General features: G+C 42.0%; 2 protein-coding genes across 4 annotated transcripts in view; both read left to right on the top strand.

Annotated features, from left to right (window-relative positions):
- Window positions 1–1,500, top strand: part of setd7 (SET domain containing 7, histone lysine methyltransferase) — a 14,137-nt gene extending 12,637 nt beyond the window's left edge. Inside the window, exon 8 of the mRNA XM_023417838.2 lies at window positions 255–1,500. Within this exon, the coding sequence (XP_023273606.1) occupies window positions 255–447 (193 nt within the window). The 3' untranslated portion in view covers window positions 448–1,500. The remainder of the gene's footprint in view (window positions 1–254) is intronic.
- Window positions 1,501–2,340: 840 nt separating this feature from the next.
- On the top strand, window positions 2,341–23,691 carry LOC111663597 (uncharacterized). Of its 3 annotated transcripts, none has more exons than XM_087177034.1 (6): window positions 2,341–2,862; window positions 3,203–3,262; window positions 13,759–13,890; window positions 14,336–14,482; window positions 18,287–18,344; window positions 23,410–23,691. In XM_087177034.1, the coding sequence occupies exons 1-6, from the start codon at window positions 2,698–2,700 to the stop codon at window positions 23,529–23,531; spliced, it is 684 nt and encodes a 227-aa protein (XP_087033160.1). In that variant the 5' UTR covers window positions 2,341–2,697; the 3' UTR covers window positions 23,532–23,691. The 3 variants fall into 3 exon arrangements, with proteins under 3 accessions (XP_087033160.1, XP_023273622.1, XP_023273621.1); XM_023417854.2 differs by having other exon boundaries at window positions 2,343–2,862; window positions 23,430–23,691; XM_023417853.2 differs by having other exon boundaries at window positions 2,345–2,862; window positions 23,427–23,691.
- The last annotated feature ends 20 nt before the right edge of the window (window positions 23,692–23,711 follow it).

Here is a 23,711-nt window from a genome sequence, read left to right on the forward strand (position 1 = left end):
GGGGTGATTTAGGCAAAAAAAACATTTTTGTCAAAACATGACTTAGGCCATTATTTTAGGAAGGTGACGATAATGTAGTAATAACTACTGAACGCTCATGTAATAATGTAGTAATAACTACTGAGTCCTCATGTAGTAATGAGTGCTCCTGGGTCAGAACGTCAGCGTGGTGACATGTGATGCAGCTAGTGTAATCCCATCAAAAGAGAGTCTCTAGTTTTCTCGTTTCAGTTTAAATTATTTGTTTTGTTCAGGTATGTCCATCCTCGCTTTGGTCCAATCAAGTGTATCCGAACACTTAGAGCTGTGAAGAAAGGCGAGGAGCTGACAGTTGCCTATGGCTATGATCACGGGCTGATGGGGAAGAACGGTCCAGAGGCTCCTGATTGGTACAAGCAGGAACTGGAGGTGTTCCAGCAGACACAGGAGGCTCCCACCAGCCAATGAGAGTGCAGAATGCAGACAAATACCTCTGGACAATACAATAACCCTCTATCTGTGCTACCACTTTAGAAGACTCCTGAAGCATATGGAACTTGATATCCCTGCAGCTGCAACCCATACTGTAGATATTTTTTAAGTTACTATGCTTCATATGGTATTCAAGCAGAATACTGCTTGAGCAGTTCAGTTTGATTGGAAGTCCTGGACATCCAGGGCCAAGCAACACAAGAACTATGCAAGAAACCAAATGTTATTAAAGGAGACATGTCAGTAGCTGGAAGTGCTGTTCTCTCCATCACATATTACTCATATAGGTATGATTTACATGCTGTTGGTTTGAGGGTATTGAGGATTCTTAGGGCATGACTTTCATTTCTTTCAGTTTTCAGGGCTCCCTTCAAGGTGTTTAAAAACACTATTTGTGTGGCAGAATTTACTCTATTTAACTCGCACTTCATTTGAACTTACCCAGCCGGTCCCTTCTATGCAATACTGTGCAAAAGATTTAGGCACTTTAGATGTTCAGACCCTGTCCATCATTATCATCATCAGGAGGTGTCTAATTGGTCCAGATTCATCCTGCAGCAGATGATGTCAGCATCCTGATCTCAGCAACTGGTGCTGTTTTGTTTTTTGTTTTTGTTTTTTTTGGGGGGGGAGTGTCACACCAAATATGATTTGATTCAGTTTTTTCTATTTGCTGCACTTTGTATGAAATTCATTGATAAATAACCAGTCATGGTATTATATCAGAAAGCATCCTGACTTTACAGCATCTTTTCACAAGTGCCTGAAACTTTTGCACAGCACTGTACATTTAAAAAGTTTAATTTCACAGGTCTACTCATTGAGGCTTGCACACAGCTTACAGTATGCAATATATATTGCAGTGACTTATTTATTATATCTAAAATCGATAAAGCACAGTATTTACTGAGAATTGTAGGTGATTTGTAACTTGAGAACATAATGGATGGTCTATTGTAGTACATGTGAGCCTGCTCAGCTTTTCTCACCTAATTAGACCCCACAAAATAAAGTACATGATGAAGAAAATTTCTATGCATGCCTCATTTATTATCATATCATGGAAGCAGTTTGTCAGTTAATGCTATTGCTACAATCTCAAACTAGTATTTATCTAATAAACATACTGCGGTGTTTCATATTGCTATCAGTATGTATAAAACATCACCTGCATGAGTTGGTAAAAGACAAAACAATGTGAAACTAAATTTTAGTGTGTTAAAAAGTGAGGTTTGAAAAATTTAGCTGTACTACAACGAGTACTGTAATATTTAATGTGACTTATATTTTAGGATGAAAGATAAGAGCTGAAGATTCGATAAACAATGCTAGTAAATAGTGATGCAAATGAATTTGTGTGATGCTGAAAGCTAATCGATTAAGATAAATCCAAAGTTGGCCACTTTATTTATTTATTACAATGTGTTTATTTTTAAGGGTATATTTTTCATGTCTATATTTTTTATACATCCAGTGATACAAAGATGGACTAAGTCCCCACATGAAAATATTAGCTGGTAAGTTTCTGGGATGAGCGTCTCTCAGGCAGGCCTATGTAAGGTTACAGGTCAGATATAGAACTAATATTACTTAACTCTGACTCTGTATATATATTCCTTTCTTAGTGCTACATTGGGGAAATTTGCAATTTGTTTCAGCAGAAAAGTGGAAAAAAATTTTCTTCAAAAAGATGAATGTCTATAATAATATAATATGTACAATTAGATATTTAAATACGACAAAAATGCAGCAGAAATTGAATATTGCAGTTATTTGGATGAGACAACCTAAATGCTTTTGGGTTCTTCCGTTCAGACGGGGACGGGCTTCGGAGAAGGGGGCGGGGCCAGCATCCTGAGAGTTCAAATTCTGGGCATAATGTCTCAAACAGCCTCCTCTGCACCTGCTGCTGTTCAGTCAGGTTAATGGATAAACTTCCTACCTGCAGAAGTAGAACTAGAGCCAGCCCGCAGCCCGGAACAGGCACACGGCGGAAGGGAGGAAAACACGGGAGGCACCGTTCTCTGAGATCAAAATAACTGCACTGTAGTTTTCACAGACTTGTTCCTGTCAACACCGGGACCGTTGATCACACCGGGACCGTTAGTAACACCGAAAACTCCTACGCTGATCCACAGGCTGTGGATAAAGCCGCAGGTTAAAGTTAACTTAGGACCGGGGTGCGGACTGTTGGAACTGAACTTTGTAGCCGCTTAATACCCGGACATGGACCAATACAGGTACTTTATCTTCAACCAGAAGAGCGTACTCGTCCTCGGGATCCTCCAGATCGCCTGTGCAGGTCTTTGTGTGGTCTGTGGGTTCATGGACGCGGTTTTCCGCAAGGACACCCCGCTGAGTACCACCAGGACACCGGTGTGGGGAGGACTGGTGAGATACTGACTCTATTAGAAATTCTTGTCAACCTGTAACCTGCATCTTTACCGCTCTCAGGTGTAACCTCTACTACTACTGACACTGTGAGTGTTGTTCTGTTGGCAGCAGATATACCTTTACCGGTGCTGTCTGCAACAATGACGTTACATAGTGACTGTAATTATAATGATCTTCATTTAATCCCCAGTTATTATGTTTATTGAAGTCCAGTTCCCAAGTAGCAGGACATGTAGCCTACAGGGGTTTACCGAGAAGTGGTTTACCTGTTTACCTGATCTGTCCCTTGTTCCCACCTGCTGCTTGTCTGTAAGTTCACTCTGTTCATCTCCTGCAGATCATGGCCTCTCCAGGTGTTCTGGCTCTGTTTGCCTCGCAGAGGAAAAACTCAGTGCTGGTAAGTTTGTCAAGACAAGCTGCGTTTTTTTCTCCACCATTACTACCAGGTTCTTTCTGGTTCTCTTTGAACATAAGACAGAGAACTACCACAAGTACTTAATGTGATGTTCAACACTGAATTATAGTTTTTCTCAACTGCTTTGATGCAATTCACTCATCAGAAACATCACTCTCGCAGCTCTTAATGCATTTCTCATAACACTAAATCACCTGTGCAAAAGTCTCTAAAACAATCAAAACATTGTTCATGTGTCAAAACATGCAGTCAGTCAATCACTTCAACATTGGCACTAAGTAATTAAAAATTTTCACCAGTGCTTTAAGACTTAGACACCAAATGTTTTGATAAAAACCTGACTGACTTTAGAAAAAGACAACTGCAAAAATATAGTAAAAGTAAAAAATGATCAAAGACAACACTACTGCAGTTACAACAGTAACATGTTGGAAAAATACCTATATTCTGTTTCAACATTCCATTAGTGTTTATTGTACTGTGTACATTTAAACCTGTCAGCAGATCACTGTCCTGTCTCAACACTGTATGGAAATGTACACTGCTCAAAAACACATTGGATTTTGATGAATTCTGAATGAATTATTCAAGTTGAAAATCTTTACTGATGTACATTTTATAATTTGTTGAGAACAAAATGACGAAACAATGGTCAATGGAAACCAAAAGCATCAACTCTTTGAGGGCTGGATTCACAATCACACCAAAAATCAAGGTAAAAAATTGAAATGACCACCATCCAACTTGTGAATTTCATCACAGGAACTCATAATGTGACTCAGTAGTGTATATGGCCCCTGTGTGACTGTATGCACTCCCGACAATGTCTGGGCATGCTCCTGGTGAGTTGGCGGATTGTGTCCTATGGGATCTCCTCCCAGATCTGGATCAGGGCATCAATTAGCTCCTGGACAGTCTCTGGCAGTACTTGCCGTCGTCGGATGCACTGATAGATAGGATTTACGTTGGGGGAATGTGAGGGCCAATCATTGTCATCAATTCCTTCGTCATCCAGGAACTGCCTACACACTATGGCCACATGAGGCCGGGCATTGTCCTGCACCAGGAGGAACCCAGGGCCCACTGCAACAGCGTAAGGTCTCGCAATTGCCCTGAGGATTTCATCCTGCTATCTAACAGCAGTCAGGGTACAGTTGGCTATGACATGGAGGTCTGTGCGACCCTCCAAGGATATGCCTCCCAAGACCATCACTGACCCACCGCCAAACTGGTCATGCTGGATGATGCCTGTCACATGTGCTCAGTGTGAACCTGCTCTCATCTGTCAATTCTAAAATAAATGGTTAAGCATTCATGACAAAAGTTGTAAGCCCCCACCCCCTCCAGGCGGCATCCCCAGACACACATACAAAGATAAATACATAAATACATAACAGTAAATAAATAAAATATAGTAAAATTACAATGATAGCATAAAAGAAAGAAAAAACCCAACAAGTGACAACAACTGACCTGTTTAGAGTATGCTACACATAATACCAGCATTCTAGACCCCTCAGGAGGAAAGGAAGGTAACAACTCCAACAACCACAATCATAGTCACCTGAATATCCAGATCAACACCCAAGAAAGGATAAATAAAATTATATGACTCAAATTAAGGCTAGGCTTCTAATATGGGTGATAAACAGTGACCAGATTTAGTCATACTTATCTTCAAACCCACGTACTGTATATACGTTTTTCCAGATCCAATCCCAGCACCACTTCCCTTGAAACGGGTATGGTATAGACCCAAATGCAGCACACAACTGGATATAGTTTGTAATGACCTTTTAATTATGAACCAGCAGAGATAATGCACACAGGTGGGTATTGGGGCTAGAGGAAGGGGTCCAGGACGGGGGCTGGAGAGCCGTGTGTCAGGTGAGTAGAGCGAGGTGACTGAGCTCACAGCCACAGGGACAGGCAGATGGGGACCAGGAAGTGCACAGGCAGAACTTGTGGTCGGGGACAGAAGGCTGAGGCATTTACTGGGTCAGAGACGAGGCAGGATGGTCAGGGACGAATGGAGTCAAAAACAGGAAGTCGGTCCGGAGATGAACACTGGAAAGTCTTGCATAATACAGAGAACAATCTAGCAATGAGTGAGTGGACCAAGGCTGCTTAAATACTGGCTTACAGTTTTTGCCCGTTGCTTGAACACATTTTGCAAAACTTTGCTCATTGTGCCAAAACTCTACACACAAGTAAACATGACACAACACTGGGAAATATACCATTCACATCTGTGTCAAATTGAAACTCTACTATCAAAACCTAAACTCTGCTATCCAAACCTAACAATCCTTTGTCAAAATGTAAGTCTGACAAAATGACACACACTTAAATCATATGTATTGACTTTCAGATCAGGGGGAACACACTAGTCTACTTTATATAAAACACTGCAGTCTTTGATTTTCACTGTTTATTCAGAAGGCACATTTTCAGGAGGCACATTTTCAAACAACCAAAAAAGCAAATAGGCCTACTCAGTATTGTACATTGCAGCACTGTACATTGCAGTAACATGAATTCAGATAAAGCAAAAAAATAATAATAATAATAGAAAAAAACACTATACTGTAAACAGGCCTGTTCTATTGCCTGCAGAAGAGGCATGCAGGCATGTGGTTGGCGGTCATATACACGCCATTCCAAGCCGAAAAGAATTCCTCTATAGGGTTTAAAAATGGTGAGTAAGGGGGCAGGTATACCACTTCAAATTGATTGTGGTTGGTGAACCAGGCCTGGACCAGAGCAGCCCGATGGAAATTGACATTATCCCATACCATCATAAACCTGGGCTGATCTGGTCTGTTCTTTACAACTATATTATGGAGAGCATCTAGAAATGTGAGTATATGTTGGGTATTGTGTGGACCTAGTTTTGCATGATGATGCAGAAGCCCTTGAAGGCTTATGGCGGCACACAATGTGATATTTCCCCCGCGCTGCCCCGGGACATGCACAATTGCCCTTTGGCCAATTACATTACGACCCCGTCACCTTGTTTTGCTCAGGTCGAATCCAGCTTCATTAATGAAAATGAATTCATGAGGCTGTGCAGCTCCATCCATGGCCAAGATTCTCTGTAACAAAATAAAAACCATATTACTACAGTGCTACACATACAGAACCCCCACCCCATCACACAGGTACCTGTGTAGCTCTCCGAATGGATCCATGTGGTACTGATATGGTACATATTCAGCTGCTACTGGATTTCACCAATATTGTATTGTAAATGTAAAGGACAGTTACACTTACCCGTACATACAGTTGTGGTCAAAAGTTAAGATACACTTGTAAAGAACATTATGTCATGGCTCTCTTGAGTTTCCCGTTATTTCTACAAGTCTGACTTTTCTCTGATAGAGTGATTGGAACATGGATACTTCTTTGTCACAAAAAACATTCATGAAGTTTGGTTCTTTTATGACTTTATTATGGGTTAACAGAAAAAGTGATCAAATCTGCTGGGTCAAAAATATACATACAGCAGTGCTAATATTTGGTTACATGTCCCTTGGCCATTTTCACTTCAATTAGGCGCTTTTGGTAGCCATCCACAAGCAAGCTTCTCTTTGAATCTTTGACCACTCCTCTTGACAGAATTGGTGCAGTTCAGTTAAATTTGATGGCTTTCTGACATGGACTTGTTTCTTCAGCATTGTCCACATGTTCTCAATGGGATTTAAGTCAGGACTTTGGGAAGGCCATTCTAAAACCCTAATTCTAACCTGATTTAGCCATTCCATTACCACTTTTGATGTGTGTTTGGGGTCATTGTCCTGTTGGAACACCCAACTGCGCCCAAGACCCAACCTTCGGGCTTATGATTTTAGGTTATCTTGAAGAATTTGAAGGTAATCCTCCTTCTTCATTATCCCATTTACTCTCTGTAAAGCACCAGTTCCATTGGTAGCAAAACAGCCCCACAGCATAATACTACCACCACCGTGCTTGAGGGTAGGCATGGTGTTCTTGGGGTTAAAGGCCTCACCTTTTCTCCTCCAAACATATTGCTGGGCATTGTGGCCAAACAGCTCAATTTTTGTTTCATCTGACCACAGAACTTCCCTCCAGAAGGTCTTATCTTTGTCCATGTGATCAGCAGCAAACTTCAGTCGAGCCTTAAGGTGCCGCTTTTGGAGCAAGGGCTTCCTTCTTGCACGGCAGCCTCTCAGTCCATGGAGATGCAAAACACGCTTGACTGTGGACACTGGCACCTGTGTTCCAGCAGCTTCTAATTCTTGGCAGATCTGCTTTTTGATGGTTCTCAGTTGACTCTTCACCCCCCTGACCAATTTTCTCTCAGCAGCAGGTGATAGCTTGCATTTTCTTCCTGATCGTGGCAGTGACAAAACAGTGCCATGCACTTTATACTTACAAACAATTGTTTGTACTGTTGCTCTTGGGACCTGCAGCTGCTTTGAAATGGCTCCAAGTGACTTTCCTGACTTGTTCAAGTTAATGATTCGCTTTTTCCGATCCATGCTGAGCTCCTTTGACTTTCCCATTGTAGCGTTTGTGGGCGTTTGTATCCAATGAGCCCTATTTAAATGGCCTCAGAGAAGTCACCAGCTGTAGTCACTCATAATCACTCACAAGAAGTTAAGAGGTCATTCCATGAAGCTCATTTCATTGACACAACTTTCTAAGTGACCAAAATTGCTAATTCATGTTGCTGTATGTATATTTTTGACCCAGCAGATTTTGTCACTTTTTCTGTTAACCCATAATAAAGTCACAAAAGAACCAAACTTCATGAATGTTTTTTGTGACAAAGAAGTATCTGTTCCAATCACTCTATCAGAGAAAAATCAGAGTTGAAGAAATAACTGGAAACTCAAGAGAGCCATGACATTATGTTCTTTACAAGTGTATGTAAACTTTTGACCACAACTGTATATACGTCGAAGTCCTTTGACCCTGACACTGTTCCTCTCAAATGGGACCCTGTAGAGCTGCTTCATGGTGATGTTGTGTTTTCCCAAGATGCGTCTGATGGTGGTGATGCTCACATTCTTTATGTTGTTGAACACTTGCCTGTCTGCAAGTATTTTCTGTCGTAGCCGGTGGAGACGGATGGCATTGTCTGCCCTCACTAGGTCCACAACGGCAAGTTCCTGCTGTTGTGTGAACAGGCATTGGCGTCCTCCCCCAGAAGGTCTTCTAGTCATTCTAGAGAAATACAACCACAAATGGTCATTGGTTTGCTTCTTTTTCTTACAGTACTATATATACTGTACTTTACTGTATATACTGTATCATCCACTGTACTGAAACATCTCAATATAAGTAATCATGGTATGTTTCACAAGAACTACCACTTTGGCTGCAAAAGGAGCATTAGCACCCTGCAATACCCTGTACACGTGATGTGGTAATGTGATATACTGTAGTACAGTACTGTAAATACCATCTGAGTAGAGTAGAAGGTAGAGAGGTGAAGACATACCTGTTTTCCAGTCGGAATATTCTTATCACAGATGCCATTGTGAAGCGGCTTAGATGTGGGTGGACTCTCTGCCCAGCTTCCCTCATAGTCAGGCCATGGTTGATGACATGGTCCACCAAAGTTGCTCTTATATCATCAGAAATAGGGGTCCGTGCATGGCCTCTTCAACCTTGACCTTGTCCTCCTCCTCCTCTTCCTCGTCCTCTTCCTCTTCCTCTGCCTCTCGCTCTCCCTCCATCCATGCTTGCAAAGTTCTTGAAATGGCTAAACTGAGGGCTTTTTGTAGCTGGCTGATTGGTGTTCAGTTTTGCAAGTAAGTGCCTTCAGTTGTGTATTTGAGTGGTTGCAATTACCCGATGTGTTTTGCATTTTGGATACATGTGTTTTCCAAATGGCACCCTGAGATTTCATTTTTGAACGAAGTGTCTTATGTATGAAATACAGTGTAGTATGCAGGACCAATTGTGTTGCATAAAGGAGTAAGTGTGTTGCAGAATTGCAACTACAGTGCAAAGCAGCGCTTTTGTTTAAGGCTTTAGTCTAAGCATGGGTCTATAGTGTTCAAGCAACGGGCAAAAACTGTAATTGGAGATGGCATGTAGCTGGGAGCAACAGGTGGGGACAGTGAGGCTTATGAGGAGATGTAGCAGAGTGGAGAGTAAGACTGAGGCGGGATGAGTGGAAAAACAGGGGAGCAGGGGTCTCCAGAGAGATAGATTCCCCCTCCTCAGCGGAGGACTGATCCTCTTCAGGGGGAGGAACTTCTACTGGTGGATCAAGGAGAGGAGGGGCTGCCCTGCGACATTGGTTGGAGGCCGGTACTGGGGTCTTGGAGGGTTGGTCGGGGTGCTGTTGATGGAAATCCCTGATGAAATGAGGGTCCAGCATGTGATGAGCAGGGATCCATGACCTCTTTTCATGACCATAACCCTCCCAGTCGACCAGATATTGGAGACCTCTCCCCTGACGACGGGAACGGAGGAGCTGGCGGACCATAAAAGTGGGACCTCCCTCGATGATCCGAGGAGGAGCAGGGGCAGCTGGGACCAAGCGGTTCACGAACAGGTTTGAACTTGGAGACGTGGAAGGTGGGATGAACCCGCATGGACCAGGACAACTTGAGCCTCACTGCTACCAGGTTGATGATCTTCTCGATCTCAAAGGTGCCGAAGAATCTGGGAGCCAGCTTCTTGGATTCGACCCAGAGGGGTAAGTAACGGGTTGAGAGCCATACTTTCTGGCCAACTTGGTAGAGGGGCCCCTGAGATCAATGACGGGTGGCATTGGTGGAGCTGCAGGTAGCAGAACGGATGAGGGTGGCTTGAGCTTGCATCCATGACCGATGGATGGCAACGACGGATCAAGGCCTTGACAGAGGAACAGGACGCTTCTTTTTCCAGTGCCGGAAACAGAGGAGGTTGGAAACTATAGGCACACCAGAAGGGGGACAGCCCGGTGGCAGAGCTGATCAGGGAGTTGTGGGCTTACTCGACCCACAGGAGCTGCTCGGCCCAGGAAGAGGGCTGTTGCAAGACCATGCAACAGAGAGCCTTCTCCATCTCTTGATTTTTGCGTTCTGTCTGGCCATTGGACTGGGGGTGGAAACCAGAAGACAGGCTGGCGTTGGCCCCAATAAGCAAACGGAATTCTCTCCAGAAGATAGAACTAAACTTGAGATCCTCGGACGGATACCACATCCACCGGCAGACCATGGAGACATAAGACATGTTGCAGCGTGAGTTCAGCAGTCTCTTTGGCCGATGGCAGCTTTGGCAGGGGAATGAAGTGAGCCATCTTACTGAATCGATCGACCACTGTGAGAATGGTGGTGTGGCCCTTGGATGGAGGCAGCCCAGTGACAAAGTCTATGGAGATGTGAGACCAGGGGCGACGAGGGACAGGTAAGGGATGCAGGAGGCCAGCTGAGGCTTGATGAGAGGGTTTGTGCTGATTACAGACAGGGCAAGCATTGACGAACCCTCTTGTGTCCTCATCCAGGGTGGGCTACCAGAACCGTCGTTGAAGGGCGTTCTTGGTGCATTGAATGCCCGGCTGACAGGCGAGACGGGAACCATGAGCCCACTGGAGGACATCGGACCGCAGATCAGGAAGGATGTACAGATGGTCTGGAGGGCCGGAACTGGGTAGATAAATGACTACAGACTGGTGGCCCTCACATCACACATCATGAAGACCCTGGAGCGGCTGCTTCTCCACCTTCTGAGGCCACAGGTTGAACATGCCCTAGACCCCCTACAGTTCGCCTAAAAAGAACATATTGGAGTGGATGATGCCGTCCTTTACATGCTCCACTGGGCCCATTCTTACTTGGATGAGCCAGGTAGTTACATGAGGATTATGTTCTTTGATTTCTCAAGTGCATTTAATACCATCCTACCCCCCATCCTTAAAGACAAGCTGGAAGGGATGGGGGTGGATCCCTGCTTCACGTCCTGGATTGTGGATTACCTGACAAGACGACCACAGTACGTCAGGCTGGCTAACTGTGTTTCAGGGACAGCGATGAGAAGCACTGGAGCTCCACAGGGGACTGTTCTGGCTCCGTTCCGGTTCACCCTGTATAAGGCAGACTGTCAGGTTTACACCATCTAAGACATCTAATACTGACACACAGAAGAGAAAGACAAGGGCGTTATTTCTTACTCGCGAGGAGAACGGACAGAGATTTGCTCAGTTACAATCTCCAACCCCGCTCTGAGCAAACTCCATCGTCTCCTCTCTTTTTATTATCACACAAAGCATTCCAAATATTCTTCCAGTAGCAAGACATTGTTTATCTTAAAGAACTTAAGGTCATACAAAGTGTAACATAAAGGGTGTCAAAGGTAATATAAAGGGTAACATAATATAATGAGTGAATATAATGAGTGAATATAATGTGGGGGATGATTGTGATACATGGTACAAATGTTTATTTCATGGTATAGAAGTAGAACAGACTGATTTCAGTCTGTTCTCTGCAGCGAGTGTGTCCGCCTGTGGTCTCCTCCAACAGCTGCGTCCTGTTAAACAACTCATCACAAAACAAACTACATATATGGTTAGGGCAGTAAAGCAGGATACGTGGTCATGTTATTGAGCAAGATACAGACTAACTACATATATGGTTAGGACAGTAAAGCAGGATACATGGTCATGTTATTAAATATGAGATAACTATATATAGAATTATTCCAACACAGACTTTAAATACAACTCTGAGTCCTGTCACATCCAGAAATACTCGGATGACACAGCTATTGTGGTGCATATCAGGAACGGGCAGGAAGAGGAGTACAGGGATCTGAAGTTGGCCTTCAGTGAATGGAGCGACAAGAACTGCTTCCTTCTGAACACCTCCAAGACCAAGGAGATGGTCATGGACTTTCTAGGTCTAGACCCTTCAGCCAGTCAACATTCGAGGGAAGGATATTGAGGTGGTGCACACTTATAAATACCTAGGTGTGCACCTGGACAGTAATCTGGACTGGTCCCTGAACACGGATGCCATCTACCGGAAGGAGACTGCATGTTTTATCAGTTAGTCGTGGCCAGTGTACTTTTTTATGTCACAGTCTGCTGGGGCAGCAGCATGTCCGACATGAACACAAAGAGACTGGACAAGCTGGTCAAAAAGGCTGGGTCTGTGCTTGGCAGGAGTCTAGACTCACTCAGGACTGTTGTGGAGAGACGCATGCAATGTAAGATGGAGGCCATCTTGGACAATACCAACCACCCTCTCCACAAAATTCTGGCAGGACAGAGAAGCAGCTACAGGTGCAGCAAACGTCTCGTCTCACTGCGCTGCAGAACAGAAAGGTTCAGGGTATCCTTTGTTCCCACTGCCATCAGGCTATACAACACCTCAGCCAAAGGAAGTGGACTAATCTAATTATTATTATTTATTTATTATCAACTCTTATTATTATTATCAAGAATGAGCTAATGGACACATGAATTTCCCCTATGGGACAAATAAAGTATCTATCTATCTATCTATCTATCTATCTGTGCATTTTGTGTGCAATGTTTGGATTTGTGTGTAGAGTTTTGAAAAAATATGACCTAGTTTAAAAAATGTTTGAAAGCAGTTGAAAAAAAAATCACAGAATATAACTGCTGTAACCAAGGAAAAGCAAAATGATAAACATGGAACTGTGCATCGGAAAATAGACAAAGAAAAATATGCAATCAAACTTAGAACATAGCATCAATTAGAGTACAGTAAAGTCATACCACATCACACACAATATATATGTAAGTGTGTGTCTGTGTCTGGCCTTGCTCTCTCATACATACTTGAAGAAAGTTTAAAGTGATTTAATTGAAAACACTAATGCAATGCAGGACAGTATCAAGGTGAGTGAGAGGTCATTCTATCTGAAGTGAGGAAAAGTGCGAGATGTCAGAGTCATTGGCGATTAGACCCCCATTGTCATCATATGTCATAAGATGATGAGGCTGTGCGAAGTATAGGAAACCCCCTGGGTCTCGACACTGATGGTGGTCTTGAAGAAAGGAATAGGAGAAGCTTGAGATCTGGATGTGATGAGCGTTATGATGAGCTCAGCCTGACTGGATATGAAGACTGGAAGTGGATGGTGTAGAGGAAGTTGCAGCAATTTACCTTGATATGAAGACTGGCGGCAAAAGGGGTGGAGGAGGGTCGCAGTAACTGCACTAAAATTGAGATAGTGGTGAGATCTGATTGGTTGTGGCTGTGCACCTGAAGTCAACTGATTACAAGGAGTGGGGTGAGAGAGGGAGAATAGAGATAGTCTTCCTGACTAAACTTACGCTACATTAAAACAAACCTAATAAAATTGTTTTTTTAGCATATTCTTTACACTTAGTTGAATATTAAGGATTAAGGATTAGGAATTAACAAAAATGTATCAGAAAAACACACACACAAAATGTATCAGTCAGAAACACACACACATACACGCACACACACGCACACACACAGAGTACTGTTTCCTGGTCTGAACCGGTCCTCCTGTCCCTGCAGGTCAGTGTGATGGTGGCAGCAGCCGGCCTCTCCTGTGTGGCTGCACTCTTTATCTCAGGTTATGCCTGTCTGACGCTCACCTACGGGGAGGAGAATGAGGATGTCTTCCACCACCATGACAGTCCTCAAGTGGTAACCACTGTTGAAAGTTTTAATAAAGGAAGTGTGTTGACCTCCTTCAGAGCAGACCTGTCAAACACAGATGTAATTAATCTCCTGTCGGGAATAACTGTTAGCCTCCTGGTATTACTGAACAGAGGCATCATAAATGTTATAGGTTCCACCTGTGATTTTTGTGTTGTTACATGTCAGTAACATGTACCATAAGAAAGGTTGATGAGGTTTAGCTTTGAAGAATGAAAGATTAAAAAGATGAATGATCAAGTCAGCTGACAGTATTTTTTATTTATTTTTTTAACATAGGTGCACAAATTTTCATTTTTGATCATTATAATTAAGTTAAAACTGCAACTGTGGTGTGAGCTCAAACAAAAGACTTAGACAAAGTGTAGTGCCACAACATCACAGCTTTGAGTGTTTTATTACTAACAAATCATTCATACATCATCTCTGCCAGACATTTGTGCTCCATCGGATGGTGAAGGGAGCCAACGCCACCATCCTGCTGACCTGCACCATCAGCCTGGCCCTCTCCTCTCTAGTCGCCTTCCTGGGCTGTCGCAGTCTGCCCCGCTGTGGCTGCTACGACGCCAGAACAGGACTGGTAGGATACACAAGTAATCGATAAGCCCAGTGAAATACTATCTTAAACCTTACCCATGATGCATTGCCCTTCATTCAACCATGCCCCTCATAGTTTTTGACATAAATAACCAGAAGACAAAACAATAAACACAGATCAAACTTAACACATCTGAGGCCTGTAGGATTTGAGGTATCGGGTTAACTTCAATTATAACTCTTGGTTTTCAGTCTTACAACAGTGGTTCACTTGCTATCGCGGTAAATCATCATGGTAACTGATGCTGAACTCCTAACCTGCTCCGGCGCAGGTTTACTTCAGAGGATCAAATCAAAACCTGTCAACAGCCCAACAACTGACCAATCAGATCACTGGAAAAACAGTGTCATCAATCCTACAGGATCATGACAGGCAAAAAAGAGTTTAAAATTAAGTGATCAATAACGATGATCAATTGACATTTACAGTATATAGAATCAGAATCAGAAATACTTTAGTAATCCCCTGCGGGAAATATAAATCAGTGGAATCATTATGCTGTTCCAGATGAGCATGTGTCCACTCTCAGTTTCATAACAGAGCTTGAATGGAGAGTTTATCACATGAATTTAATATAATAACTATTATATCTTCATTTTAATTGAACAAAGATTCTTTAATCCGGCAGGATTTCTGACAGTGATTAAGCTTTTACTCTCTTCTTCATCACTGTAGCTCAGAATAACATGATCAGACTCTGTGACGATAACTGGAAATAAAAATGAAACCTCTGATGTCTTTTAGTAAAAAAATTATCCACGCCTTGTTGAATATTTCCATGATTATAAATTTGATTTATAATTTTTAAACATTTCAGTCAAACTGACTCATCAGACATCAACTACTCCTCTCCTCTTTTCATTCTCTCCTCTCTGCAGCAGAAACAGTCTGACATTAACTTTAACTGTTTTTTCTGCATCACATGTTCATAACAGAGCAAAATACTGAGTAAGAAACTTAATGATATTTCATGCATTTATTTACAATATATCCATAATCTGATTTAAATAGTAATTATATTTTGAAATATATTTTTTTATTTCAGTCATGTAATCATATTGTTTACATTTCACCTTGTTGAATGTCACTTGGTTATATGGTAATAACTGAACTTACGCGTTAATAGCGTTTCTTCTCATATCATATTAAGAACTTAATTCATGGTTCTGACGATGTTGCTTATAATTAACAACTCTGCCTCTTTCACATGAACGCGCTTGTTTACCGGGGGTTTACCGGAAAGGTAAACCCAGGGTGAGAGTGTTCACTTGTGTGTGTGTGAGAAGGCTTCAGTTGTGTGTGTGTGAGTGTTTCAGTTGTATATGTTAAAGGTTTCAGCTGTGTATATGAGACTGTTCGGTTGTGTATGTGTGAAAGTGTTTCAGTTGTGTATATGAGAGTGTTTCAGTTTTGTATATGAGAGGTTTCCAGTTGTGTATGTGAGTGCATGCTTTTTCAGTTGTTTGTGTGACAGGATTTCAGTAGTGTGTGTAAAATCCTTTCACTTGTATGTGTGAGGTTTTCAGTATAGTATGTGAATGAGTATGGTTTCATGTGCATGGTAATTCTAAATAATGTCCCTGATGGCCTGTCATAGAAACCTGCCTGTAAATTCAGTTATAAAATATAATTATATTGTAAAAAAGTGTATGAATTATCATTAAGTTTCTTACTGAGTATTTCCAATCTTTTGTCTGATCTTGAACAAACATTCAACATTGTTCATCATAAGACAAAAAAGTGGAGCAGATAAAACAGTTTAAGTTAATGTCAGACTGTTTCTGCTGCAGAGAGGAGAGAAAGAGAAGAGGAGAGAAGTAGTTGATGTCTGATGAGTCAGTCTGACTGAAATGTTTAAAAATTAAAAATCAAATTTGTAATCATGGGAAATATTCATCAGTGTGTGGATCATTGTTCTAATCAAAGACATCAGAGGTTTAGTTTTTATTTCCAGTTCTGGCCACAGAGTCTCATTATGTTATTCTGAGCTGCAGTGATGAAGAAGAGAGCAAAAGCATCAACACTGTCAGGAATCCTGTCAGATTAAAGAATATTTGTTAAATCTAAAATGAAGCTATAATAGTTATGATATATTTATTTAGAGTGATAAACTCTCCATTCAAGGTCTGTTTTAAAACCAGAGTGGACACATGCAATGTCTGGAACAGCAAAACTCGTTATTATTTTTCACTTAATTGTAAAGTCTTTTATTCCCGTCAGGATCATATGGGAATGATGACTGTTTTTCCAGGTATCACAGAAGTTTCAGTGGTCACATGACCTGAATTAACCAATTAAGGTAATGATTGTGCCCAGTTTGTTTTTCACAATGGTGAAGACAGCATCATAAATACTTTAATAAAAAACAGAACAAAAGTTATGAAATCCCTGTCAAGTAGAAACCACCACTGAAGACAAGACTAACAAGAAGACAAGACTAATGTTTGAAGAAACTTAAGCCACAGTGTTCCTGGGATAATGTTCTATGGACAGATGTAACCACAGTAGATCCCTGTTGTGTAGTCCTGTTCAGTTGCTTACTGTACTGTAACTTTAAACACATATTGGACAAACAGTGAGGTTACAGTGAGGGATGATTGTTATTTTCACACCCTGTGTTTCACTTTTACAAGAGGCATTTACATGATGAGGATTAACCAATGAGTTTTTCAAATATAATGCCATCTCAGGCTCATGAGTATAAACACCCAGTATAAACACCCATTAGAACATCACTGAGTAGAGCATAGACCTCCACCAGCCAAACGATTGCTGCCTTTTGTTCTCAAGTAAAACTTGAGATTGTTGCCTTTTGTTCTCAAGTAAAACTTTATTCATTCATCATCTTTAATTCTCACGCCTAATAGCTGGTCAATGGTTTATTACCTGTTGTGTGAAATAATGACATCAACATTATACAGGTCACAGCTCTAAACCTATATGAATTGTCTCACTGCTGTGTCACAACCATTGTTGTTGTGTATCTGTATTAGATGTATGTTGAAGGAGATACTGATACTGCCGTATGTGCTGTTCTTTACTATTAATAAGTACAAATCTGTGTGTAAGGTGGATTTCAACATGCTCTTCCACCAGATCCAGATTATTATCTGGACCTGAACCAAACTGTACAAACTTATAGATCAGCAACATAAATATGTCCAAAGATTCAAACATTATTTCCTGAGAAACTGATGAAAATGTAGAAAAATGTTCTGTCTCACAAAATTCCTGGATGCTCCTTTGAACTGGTTCGGCACCAAAATTTAACAGATTCCTCCCTGGACCAGGACCGCTCCCTCCATCAAGTTTGGTGCTAATTGGTTCAGAACTGACTGTGTCATCCTGCTGACAAACAGACAGGTGAAAACACAACCTCTTTTTGGTAGAGGTAATGAAAAGCAGGACAAAGCCCCTAATGTTTCCCAAAACTCTGATACAGTATCATCAAGGTCCTGCTTCAGTTCTGCATGGATCTCTCTTCCTAACATAATCTGTGACCCTATGAAATCATGTAGTTATTATCTGATAGGCCCATTTCCTTGGAGGGGATGTTAGATTAGCGTGAGGCCTGACATACACTATGACAGTTAGACTGGACAGTTGAAACAGCAGTTAGAAGAAGGGGTTTAGTAGAGACTGAACTCAGTCACTGGTGTCAGAATTAGTCAGTCAATTTCTACTCTACTAAACAAGGCCTTTTGATTGACTGATTATTATCTCCAAGGATGTGACATGTTTTTTTTAATGAACTGACCATTCTGTCTCACCGACTGTGTGTTGTAGGAGACACTTGTTCCTCAATGTGACCCTGGGGACACGGAGATGGTGTGTACCTGGAGAGGTAATTTGACATAAAACTTATCTCTGCTTTAGTTGCTCTGCAGTTTACAGAGGTTTTTTTTCATCTGTATAAACAACCCCTGAGAGTCAAGTGGATTTTTTATTCCTGGAAGGAAGATTTTTTTTTTTTTCACTTGCCTCATGGGGATTGTTTTCACAGATTTAATTTGAAAAATAACACAAAAAACAACAAAAAAATTAAAATCAGTAGTGCATACTTTGTTGCAGTTTATCCTTTTTTTTTCTTTTTCTTCCCAGAAAAAGAAAATCATTATCCACTTGCCTCTCAGGGGTTGTTTTCTACAATGGAGTATTAGAGCCACATTGATGAAAAAAAAAAGAAATCTGAAATTACAAGAATAAAGTTGTAATATTACGAGAATTAAAAATTAAAAATTTCAAGAGAAAACATTTTTTTTTTTAGGAATATTACCAGCAACCAATTAAACAGGTGATAGGTCAGTGGCAGCCTGAGCTGAGGTGGCAGAAAAAACACTAATACACTGCAGCTTTAAGAGTAGTCGCAGCACACTCCCCGCCCGGCATGATTGAATGCCACTACTAATACCTTAACAATGAACTAGAGGTGTTCCATACTTCTACTTGGGAGGTAGAAGAACTATTTCTGACACAGGTCTAAAATACAATTTAGTCCCATCTTTCTGGGAGACCTTAATCTCTGCCTTGTGCACTTTGTTGTCCTTGCTGGGGAAGACCTGGGTGACTAATCCCAGGAGCCATTCATTCCTTGACAGCTGCTGATCTTTGAGAAACACAATGCTTCCAGGCTCCAGCTTAGGCTGAGCGGTCTGTCACTTCCTCGTCTGCAGTGATCTGCTCCAGAAGGTTTGGGCCAGGTGCTGTATTTGGCGCTATTGTTGTTTGAAGATGTCTTTTTTCCAGAATTGTCAAAAGGAGCTGAGGTGACGCTCACTTTCTGAGTCAAGAGCATGGCAGAAGTAAGGGTTACTTGGGTCAGTAGATACAGGTATGAGAGGTCTAGCATTGATACTGGTGGAAGTGGCTGGGGAGAGGGCCGTCTGGACCTCTCTGCGGAGGCTGCTGCCCCCGCGACCCGGATCCGGATAAGCGGGAGACGACGAGACGAGACAAGACTTCTGTCATCAGTGTCTACTTCAGCATCCACGCTTAGGTCGACAAGCTCAAAGGTGTCACGTTTTCTTTCAGAATCTTGCTTCAGGAGAGTAGGTCCACTGAGCCACTTGGTATCTAACAGACAGGCAGCAATGTGGTTCTGGTTCCGGTTCCATAGTCTTGGATTTTGATCTGTGGATACATACTTCCATTGCTGCAGATGAGATGATCTTCGTATACGTATGACGCATACATGTGGAAACGTCTTGTCTCTTTATATATATCCCATCACCACTTATGTATCAGTGTAGAAGGTTGTGGCATCTATCTACATGTCAAGCTCAGATTAAATAAGATCTGCTAACTCTACTGCCAGCACAGCAGCGCAGAGAATTAACCTTGGGATCGTGTGTTCAGGCCGGGGAGCCAGTTTGTCCTTGCACATGACAAAACCTGTGTGGCAGTTTCCATTTTCATCGATCACCATAAGGTAAGCAACTGCTGCTACAGCCTTTGTTGATGTGTCTGAAAAGATGCATAGTTCTCTCCTCTTTGCTGCAGAGGGATAAACCTTGGATTAAGGTCTCCAGGATGTCCACTTCCATCTCCTCTGGCAATGGCGAATCCCAGTCACTTTTCCCTTGGGGGAGCTCTCTTAGGATGTGTGTGCCTTGGATGGTGACAGGAGCCACAAATCCTATCAGGTCATACAGGCTGTTCACTACTGAGAGGATGCCACAGCGTGTAAAAGGCTTCTCTTTAATGTTGACTTTAAAGGTGAACGTGTCAGACACAAGATCCCTAATTCAGGCCCAGGCTGCGCTCTACTGGAGGATTATCTGCGCTGAGGTCCAAGTCCTTTAGGTCATTGGCATGATTTTGAGGTGAGAAAGCATACATAACCTCTTGGTTGTTAGAGGCAATTTTGTGCAACCTCAGGTTGGAGTTTGCAAGAATGTCTTGGGTCCTCTTCAACAGACAATGACTTCAGCCTGTCATTGAAATACAAGTCAAGGTTGACAAACTGCTTCACCTCAGGATCATAATGTGGTTCTCCTTCCTTCACAGACTGCCTGAGGCAGTAGATGGCAACTGCTGGACTGGGACTGTTCCCAAAGACATGCATGGTCACGCAATATTGTACAATAATGAGGTCTTGGGCTGGATTGTTAATAAAAATAAGAAGCACAAGAAGTTCCTATTTTGTTCCCTCACATGGAAGCAGTGGAACATCTGCTGAATTTCTGCTATGACAGCGATGGCTTCTCTGTGGAATCTGACTAAAACTCCCAAGAGGGTGTTATTGAGGTCAGGCCCTGTTAAGATGACGTCATCGAGAGACTCTCCATCATATTGGGCGCTGGAATCAAACAACACGCAGATGTTGCCAGGCTTTCTTGGATTGTACACACCAAAGGTAGGTAGGTACCGTTCCTCATTTTCCTCGAGGGGAGGGGCAGCCTCAGCATGTCAATTCTCAAGTATCACATTCAGTGCGTTTCACAGTGCATTGACACTCTCTGGCGGTGTGTGATGTGGACATACAACACTTGAAACAGAAGCCGTTCTCTTTGAGGAAGTTCTTTCGTTCCTATATGGGTTTTGCGTGAAATGCCCTGCACTTTTGTAGAGAATGTGGTTTTTTGTGAATGGGACATCTCATCTCAGGCTCATCTGCTTTCTTTCTTTGTCTTGGTCTGAGCAGGCAACTGCAGACATTTCTGTTTTATGGACAGAGACCTTGTATATTTCCATTGAGGTTTTTCTGCTTTGCTGGGGTCTGTTTGGCCTGTAAGCATGAAACTAGGATCATTTCTGATCCACACTTGCTGTTGGAGGAAGACGACAAAGATAAAGGGGGGAAATGCAACCTGTGTTCGTGTTTGTAGCTGGATCCATAAGACCGCCCCTTTTCCTATAGGCCGTATGGTAGCTTTTGAACTATGGGGGTATTACCTCTGGCCAGGAAGGTCTCCCTCGGCCCTGGCAGCATCCAGCTCCATCAGTAGATCACTAAATGGTTGTTGCTGATTTTGGGGAAGCTATCTAGTTTCGTCCAGTATGTTCCATAGCATCTTCAGCCCTTTTGCTGACTGGTTTATGTGGACGGCTCTAATGTGCTTAGCATGCTCAACTGACTCTTTTCCCAGCAATTTAACGAGAAGATCCATTTCTTCATTGTACGTTAGATCCAGGCCTCTTTTCGCATTCAGGAATGAACACCGCCAAGCTCGGTAGCTTTCTGGCTGGTTATTAAATTGCAGCAGGCCTGTGGTGATGAGCTTGCGTTGTGCTAGAAATCTTACAAAGTCTGACATGGGGGACTCAGTAGCATGAGTGGGCTGCCCACCATAAATGTCAGTGCGGAAAGGTGTAACATTGATGTCGTTATGATGTGTTGGTTGGCCGTGAGGAGAGGACTGCCAATATTCTTCATCAGTGTCATTGAAAGTTACACCATGAGAATGCTGGTTTTATTGAGCTGGAGTGCAATCCATGTTTGGAGTGAGAAAAGGGTTAGGAGATTTATGTTTACTTGGAATGTGAGAAGGAGTGTGATGAATGTGAGTGTTAGCAGCAGTGGGGATGGTGCTTTCAGTACTGAGGCATTGGCCGTGTACAGACTGGACCATAGGATTTGCCTGTAAGGATGGATCCTCTTATTGTGCTGACTTTCTTTCCTCACATACTTTGGCTTGCTCCTTCACATAATCTTGTGTGCATTGAGCAGAGTCAAATGGCAGTGATATGAATGTGAGTCTACAGCTGTGTCTTTTTTCATTGGTGGCGACTGCTGCCTCTAGTGCCTCTGCCTTTTCCTCAGCTACAGCAATTTCCTTTTCTATAGCCAGCATCTCTATCGAAGCCTCTAGCGGAGCTTTCTCCATTTTCAATTTGATCTCCTTCTCAGTAAATTTCAAATGTGTTTTGGCAGCTTTAGCTTTAGCAGTCGTGTTGACCGAGAAGCATGAGATCTAGTCTTCACAGACCTAGTCTTCACAGTATTTAGTTTTTCCTCCATTATGCAGGTGAGTTAATTTCACACTTATGTATTTTCAGCCACACTAGTAACAACTAGTGTGGCTGAAAATACATAAGTGTGAAATTGATCTGTTGATCACCATCAACAGATGGTGATGCCAGTTACAACAATCTCATTAACTGCTTTGTCTGTAGAGTGCCATCTTTTCACTGTACTGCCTTTCCCACTTCTTAAGCATAAGCAGTAAGTTTCAACATTCTTCTCACATCACGACTCTGGAGACGTTACTGATGTCCACAGGTTTTAATGACATTTGAAAGTGTGAAACTACAATAAAAACATGAATTTAAAATTAAAGAATGTTCTTTCATATTTATCAAATGTAGTATATAAATAATAAACTTTCCAACTATAACATAAGATAAACAATAACTTAAGAGTAATATGTACAGACGATGACATGAGAGATGAAGGATGACAGCAGATGCTTACAGATTGTTGAGATGTCCTAGCAAATGTAAACAGACATACTTCCTGTCACTGACTATCACTTCCTGTGTCGTGTCATGACATCTGAAACCTATACCGAAATCTACCAGAAGTTGGCGGAAAAAACACTAATACACTGCAACTTTAAGAGTTGTAACAGCACACTTATGATGATGCTAATGAGCCAGAAGATGGATTATCTCCTTATTTGTGAAACCTATGCTAAAGTAGAACTAAACAGGATGCACCACATTCCTCATTTTAAAGCTTCTGATATTTCCCCTCTAAAACAAGCAACCTAAAATTACGACTTAATATTGACTTTTTTTCATTTAAAATTACAATTTTATTCTTGTAATATTATGACATTATACTTGTAATTACAGATTTTTTAAATTAATTCTCTGTTGTAGTTTTCACAGATGAAGGGAAAAAAAGTGATCCAGGCCAAAAAAAAAAAGGAAACACTTGCCTTTTTCTGTAACAGTCTGTGATGTAGTTCTCCTCTGTGTCCAGCAGGTGGTGATCATGACACACTCTTCAACTCAGCTCAGTCCACTGACCAAGGCCCCACTGAGGAAGAGGAGAGGCCCTCTAAACTGCCTCCGTACACCAGACTGACCTGACACACTTAGTCGGGGAGGGGTCTCAAGATTTCATTCAAACCTTGCCAAAGCTGAATATCTGTATAAGAGCAACATCAGGACTGAGATGTTGTTTGTTCTAATTCATAAATCTTTGTACATTTTATGCATTTAATAAATAAATAAATGTGACCGAAGTGATTTCTGAAGAGAGACA

Source organism: Seriola lalandi, unplaced genomic scaffold, assembly GCF_002814215.2.
Source record: "Seriola lalandi dorsalis isolate HSWRI2012SDOR001 ecotype SW California unplaced genomic scaffold, Sedor1 jcf7180002054578, whole genome shotgun sequence".
NCBI classification, from domain to species: Eukaryota; Metazoa; Chordata; class Actinopteri; order Carangiformes; family Carangidae; genus Seriola; species Seriola lalandi.

What these genes read in the sequence shown, in the direction of transcription:
- LOC111663597 (XM_087177034.1), top strand. Translation starts at nt 2,698, where the DNA reads ATGGACCAATACAGGTACTTTATCTTCAACCAGAAGAGCGTACTCGTC. An exon ending in CACCGGTGTGGGGAGGACTG is followed by an intron (nt 2,863 to 3,202) that starts GTGAGATACTGA and finishes CATCTCCTGCAG; the next exon opens with ATCATGGCCTCTCCAGGTGT. An exon ending in AGAGGAAAAACTCAGTGCTG is followed by an intron (nt 3,263 to 13,758) that starts GTAAGTTTGTCA and finishes CTGTCCCTGCAG; the next exon opens with GTCAGTGTGATGGTGGCAGC.